Here is a 6,653-nt window from a genome sequence, read left to right as displayed (position 1 = left end):
TCTATAATCAGAAACCTAAAAGACTATGATAACTTGGAGTGCTAGTTTACAAGTGGACACCATTGCACTTATGAAAACCAGAAGCCTGCTCTGTAATTACAACGGGTGAAGGCGGGTGCCAAAGCAGTTCAAGCCCAGAAGTCACGCCCTCAGACGGAAGCGGAAAAGACGCGCCAGCCCCTCTGCTTCCCGCCCAATTCCGGTCCCGCCCCCCCGGCTTCAGGAGCTACCCTGTGGCGGGGGTGGGAGAGGGCTTTTTCTCGTCGACATGGCGGTTTCTCTGAACTGCTTGCTGGGCGGGGGTGTCCGTGCCGCGGTCGCTCGCTGTGGGTTTGCTACCCGAGGCGTGGCGATCCCGGGATCTGTCGGCCGTGAGCCGGACCCCGATTCCGACTGGGAGCCGGAGGAGCGGGAGCTGCAGGAGGTGGAGAGGTACCGGCTCCTTCCCGGGCCCTCAGCCTGAAGCAGGGCCTCGGGCCTGGGCGCCCCAGGCCGCGCCCCCTTGGCGCCGGGCGTCCTGCGGCGGTCCTTATTTCTCACCCGTTGTCAGGGGCACAGGGGCAGCTGTTAGCTCCTTTGGGACCACGAGTCCCTTCACCAAGGACGTATTTCATCACGCGTTTAAAGAATTCGGCAACAGCTTATGGACTGTTGTTCTTGGTGTTAGATTTCTGGGGCGGTGTTCAGAGCAGGTCTAGGCTGACAGACATGGCCAGGTTGCCCTTGCAAAGAGAAGCGGGCTGGGCGCTCTGACTTAGCCCAGGGCTCTCAAACCACCCATCTGGCTTCCACGCATGGCTTCTGCCATTGGTTCTCTCTCCCAGCGCCCTGAAACGACAGAGAAAAGCTATCCGGTTCCAGAAAATTCGGAAGCAAATGGAGGCGCCAGGTTCCCCGCCCAGGACCCTGACGTGGGAAGCCATGGAGCAGATCCGGTAAGACTGTTGGCAGTTAGGATCTCCTGTGATGAGCAGTGAAGGATACTGGGGCTTAGAACTTAGAACGTTGTTTTTGTATTTTTTGCTTTTTATCTTTCAAGATTTCTAACAGAAAAGTCAAGTAATAAGATAAACGTCGATGAGCCCGCCGTCTAGATGTAATAGTTTTTAACGTTATGACACGGTTCGTTTTTTGCCGAAATTTTAAAATAGTAATACAGGCGTCACAACATTTAACCCGTGTATAGTAAGTAGATCATGACGTTCTTGATCTAAGGACCAGGGATGGAGCTTCCATGGTTACGTTGCTCTGAAGAGAGGATCCGTATCTTAGAAAAGAGATCCTTTTTTAAATTTTAAGTTTTTCGTTTTGAATAGATAATACATATGGCTCAAAATTAGAACAGTATAACAGGGCGTACGCATTGAGAGGTGTTAATCCCCCCTAGTTTCCTATGGATACTATTTTTAATAGGTTTTTGGGTCATTTTCTAGGTTTCTTTATGCAAATAGAAGCAAGCACGTATGAATACAGAATTTTTTTTTCACTTCTATAATCACAAACAGTAGAATACTATAAATGCTGTTCTGTACTTTGCTTTGTTCGCTTAATATATTCTGAAGCTCTTTTCACTTCCCAAGAGAGAGCTCCTCATTCTTTTCTGTAGGTGCTTAGTAAACTGTAGTTTATTTTACCTGTCTTTTATGGTGGGCACTTGAATTGTTTCCACTCACTTGCTCCAGTGCATAACTTTGTATACTCTAAATATCTGCCAGAAGTTTTTACACTTACATAAACGTATGTGTTACATACTTTCCTAGAAGTAGGGTTGCTACTGAACCGAAGGGCCAATGGACTTGCATTTTGATAAATATTGCTAAATAGTCCTTTGTAGGTCATGTTCCTTTTTCCATTCCCATCAGAATAACTCTGGAATTGAGACTTAGAATAAAGGGGGTTTTATAGAGCTGATCAAGATTTTATGAGCCTGTAGCAGCTTTCTCCTGTCAGCTTCCTCTCCTATCTTGAACACCAGCCTTTTCAACCTTTCCATCTTCCCACCTGTCACCTCCCCTTTTGTGATCAATAAATATCCTTTTATTTCAGAGAAAAAACAGGCTATTAGGTAAGAACTGTTTAAAGCTTCTTGGTCTCCTCCTTACCTTCACTCTCAATCGTGTACTCTGTTCACATCTCTGGGGAAGTGGTAGTCCTTCACTTGTCTAGGACCAGTCCTCTGGGTGCTCTAGGTCAAATCCCTACCTAATTTCTCAGGGACCTACATCTGTCAACTTAAGGTTGTCCATGTTGTGTGCCGGTCTCAGTCTGTCAATAACCAGTGTTGTGGCTGAGCCAGCCCTTGTGGTTCTTAAGACTGCAAGATGCCCTTCAGCAATAACCATCAGAAAACTGCCGGGTCGGGAGGGGGGTGGTGGGGGGATGAGGGGTGAGGGGGAGGGTTATTATTTACAGGACCTGGAAATTATATGGCACACCTGAGGCCACACAGCAAGGTCATGGGTAGAGGTGCAAGGGCCTGGGGTTCTTCTTTTATTGGGGTTGAGGGTGGGGGCCTAGGGTTTTGAGGGCTCACTCTTTATTGGTGAATTTAACAGGAATTAAAAATTTTTTTTTTAATTTTATTTTAAATTATTTATTTATTTTGGCTGTGCCAGGTCTTTGTTGCGGCATGCGGGATCTTTAGTTGCAGCATGCAAACTCTTAGTTGCAGCATGTGGGATCTAGTTCCTGACCAGGGATCAAACCCGGGCCCCCTGCATTGGGAGCATGGAGTCTTAGCCACTGGACCACCAGGGAAGTTCCTTAACAGGAATTTAAAGTGCAAGAAGAAAAAAAGCAAGTGGCCCAAGTGGTTAGTTATTGAAGCCAACCATAATCTCTAAAACAAACGTGCCTCAATGGAGGGGTGGGGGGAAGCCTGGCTTTTTATCTAGTTGTGTGGCTGGCAGTGTGTTTATTGGAGATTGCCATCTTTGAAGTGCATACCTTGGCAAGCAAAGCTTAAGTCAGTCACTTGGGTTACAAAGAAAAGGAAACCCAACTGTCAAGGCTATACTACACTCCCTCCTCCTTTAGTTCCCTGCTGGCTCCCTGGCTCCCTACCCTCATTTTTGTTTGTTTCATCACAACAATGAAACTATTATCCACACATCTACCAGTGACTTCCTCAGTGCTAGGCATAACTGACACTCAAGGCTTTAGCGTGACTAACATTTCTGCAGCATTTGACCTTGTCTGCATTCTTGAAATTCTCCCTTGACCCAGGCTACCACTCACTTCTATTTCTAGGACTGGTTTCTGTTTCCTCCGTGGGCTCCCCGTCTTCCTCCTGTATCTTAATTATTGTAGTTTTTAGAGTTGTGTCCTTGGTCGTTTATCTCACTCTGCATATTTCCCTGCCTAATGCCAGCCACTTGCATGGCTTCAACCACTCCTGCTATTGGCTTATGACTTCCAGATCTATCATATCCAGTCCATGTTTTTCTTCTGAACCCTATATAGTCAGCTGTGCACTAGATGTTGCTGTTTGGCTGTCACACAGGTTCCTTAAACTCAACATGTACAGAATAGAATTCATCATTATTCCCTAACAATTTCATTCTCCTATTTTTGCTATAAACCCAAATGGTCCCACCAATCACCCACTCTAAAGATACTGAATCTTGGGACTTCCCTGGTGGCGCAGTGGTTGGGAGTCCACCTGCCAATGCAGGGGATGCAGGTTCGAGCCCTGGTCCGGGAGGATCCCACACGCCGCAGAGCAACAAAGCCTGTGTGCCACAAATATCAAGCCTGTGCTCTAGAGCCTGTGAGCCACAACTGCTGAGCCCGCATGCCACAACTACTGAAGCCCACGTTCCTGGAGCCTGTGCTCTGCAACAAGAGGGGCCAGCACAATGAGAGGCCCACGCACTGCAATAAGGAGTGGCCTCGCTCGCCGCAACTAAAGAAAGCCTGTGCAGCAACAAAGACCCAGCACAGCCAAAAATTAATTAATTAACTAAAAAAAAAAGGATGCTGAATCTTAGCCTATTTCTTTGCCCAGTATTTAGTTCCTTACCAAGTGTAACCACTTGGCCTTCCTAAAATATTCCTCAAGTCTCTTTCCTTCTCGGCTCTCATTGCCACTGTCTCAGTTCAGACTGTCTGGATTACTGTGACAGCCTCTTGCCTGATCTTTCCATCTCTAGTCTTGCACTGAGAAACTACTGTTACTGAACCAGGTTCATTTGTCTGATGCACAGCAAGTCATTGCTAAGACCCCGAGGTTTGCAGCAGAGAAAGGGTTTATTCATAGGCAGCCAAGCAAGGAGATGGGAGAACAAGTCTCAAATCTGCCTCCTTGAAGAAAGAGGCTTAGGATATTTATGGGGTAAAGAAGCATGGTGGTCTGAGGCTTCGGGAAAGGTGATTAAATGTTAGAAAAAGATGAAGTAATTGGTGCTCTGCACAGGGGTATCTGAGTTACCTGGTTCTTCATGGGATGCATGTTCAGAAAATGGTGGGCAGCATTAGCATGATCTGAGGATGGAGTTTTTGGCCCTTGACATTGAAAGGTCACCCATTGGACACTTGTACAGGCCCAGCTGAATGGTCAGTGGTCTCAACTAGTTTGAACTGGGCAAAACTAGCCCCATGTTCCTGAACAACAACTTAAGCAACTGTTACCAGAGTGACCCATGGTCAGAGGTGTTATCTATAGGGGGCAGTTAAAGGAGTCTTGTGATACATTGTCTAGGCTATGTGAAGCTTGGAGGGTACGCAGTTTGCATGAACAATTAAAGCAAGCTTGGTCAGTGAAGGCAGGTTACAGGTTATTATTCATTAAGCAGGTTATAGTTCAGGGAATCTAACTGATGACTGCCGTCTTTCACTACCACTGGATTGAGCTTCAAAATGAAACTTTGCTCATGGCATTCTGCTCCTTAAACGCCGTCCTTGGTTCACTGTTGGGTTGGGATGGGCTCCGGAATCCCTGAGCGTGACATGACCCTGCTCCTGCCGCCCCGTCACACAGACTGAGCTGTTCCCAGCAAAGGTGATGTGCTTCTTCGTGTTCCACCTGCTGCTCACTCTACCATCAGTACCTTTGACCTTTTCTTCCTCTCCTTCCCTCTGCCAGCTTATGACAACTCATCTTTTCAGACCAGCTCTAGCGTGGACTTCCTGAAGCCATTCCTGGGCCACCCCACAAATGTGGTGATAGCCTGTCCCTGCCTCTTCCTCCCCGGTGCTCTCACAGCATCCTCTGCTGGGATATTTCTCATAGTGTTTTTGTATGTTACTGTATCTGTCTCCACCACCAGACTGTATGCTCTTTGAAGGGAAAGACACTCATCATGCATCCCCAGGATCTAACTGGGGCCTGCCGTGCAGTGAGAGAGGAATTCAGTTGATATGAAATGAAATGACTAAGAGTAGTTGGGTGTCGCTGTTAGCACACAGGAATGGACCGCAGCCATTTAGTGGCACAAGATAAACACTGCGTTTGCAGTTTTTCCAAGCCCTCTTCTTTTCATGTATTTATCACTGGTATTATCAGTTAACTGTTCTGATAGGAGACTTCTTCACAGATTGAAAACCTGCTTCTTTTTTTCATAGGTATTTACACAGGGAATTTGCAGAGTCCTGGTCAGTTCCCAGATTGGCTGAAGGCTTTGATGTCAGCACTGATGTGATCCGAAGGGTTTTAAAAAGCAAGTTTGTGCCCACATTGGAGCAGAAACTGAAGCAGGATCAAAAAGTCCTTAAGAAAATTGGGCTTGCCCGCTCACTCCAGCAGGTCCCAGGCTCTGGGGATACCTCAGCACCGCTTTCTGCAAGCCATTCTGTATCAGGCTCTTTGCTGATGCCAGGGGATGAAGCCTCATCCAAAGGCCATGGTCACAGCACAGCTTTGAAAGTGACAGAATTGAACACTCACAGAACAAATACACCAAGGAGACAGAAGGAAAGGAATAAAGGAATCCAGGGCCTGGAGGAGGAGAAGAGCTTTGTGCCTGTTGCTGCAGCCCCAGGTCATCCGAGAGAGCTGCAGAAGTTCACCAGTGACTGTGGAGGCACCAGAGGAACTGACAGTGATGGATTGCCAAGTGACAAGAAGCTGGCAGAGTTGAAGGCAGGGGAGCCAGGTGACCAGAACTTTAGCAACAAAGTCGTGCAGAGGGGACGAGAGTTCTTTGACAGCAATGGGAACTTCCTGTACAGAATTTGAGCTGGAGCCTGGCTTGTGGAAATGCCACAAGAAACACAGCTGGGCAAGTATATTTGGTTCTGCTTGGATTTCTGTGTGTGGATTAACCACCTTGGAATGGGGGGTAGTGATGAGCCTGGAATGTGGGATGAAAGAGCTTCTTGGATTTGAATCTGACAAAGGGCAGAGAACTTCACAGGGTAGTTCTGTGTGGGAGCGGGGTGAGTGACTGGGTAGATTCCAGCCTCCTGGAGCACTGCTCCTCCTGTGACCCACATGGATCTTCAGGACTCACCCTTCTTGCTTGGGCTCTCTGTATGTTGAAACCAGCCTGTATTGCATGTGTTGTTACAAGTTTCTGTGATACTTGCAGTATGTTTGGGAGGAAATTAAAAGTTTGTCTTCTCACCTCATTTACTTCTTGATTAATGAATACTAACAGTTCTGGAACTGCTTAGTTATCTTCATTATGTGCAAAATAAAGTAAAATGTAGCAGTC

General features: G+C 47.1%; 1 protein-coding gene across 1 annotated transcript; it reads left to right on the top strand.

Moving 5' to 3' along the window:
* The first annotated feature begins 13 nt into the window (after positions 1-13).
* On the top strand, positions 14-6,653 carry NGRN (neugrin, neurite outgrowth associated). Its single transcript, XM_032622536.1, has 3 exons — positions 14-432; positions 825-935; positions 5,563-6,653. The coding sequence occupies exons 1-3, from the start codon at positions 269-271 to the stop codon at positions 6,173-6,175; spliced, it is 888 nt and encodes a 295-aa protein (XP_032478427.1). The 5' UTR covers positions 14-268; the 3' UTR covers positions 6,176-6,653.

The sequence above is a fragment of the Phocoena sinus genome, chromosome 2 (genome assembly GCF_008692025.1).
Source record: "Phocoena sinus isolate mPhoSin1 chromosome 2, mPhoSin1.pri, whole genome shotgun sequence".
NCBI classification, from domain to species: Eukaryota; Metazoa; Chordata; class Mammalia; order Artiodactyla; family Phocoenidae; genus Phocoena; species Phocoena sinus.
The sequence above is the reverse complement of the archived record's forward strand: the minus strand, read 5'-3'. Positions and strand labels throughout refer to the sequence as shown.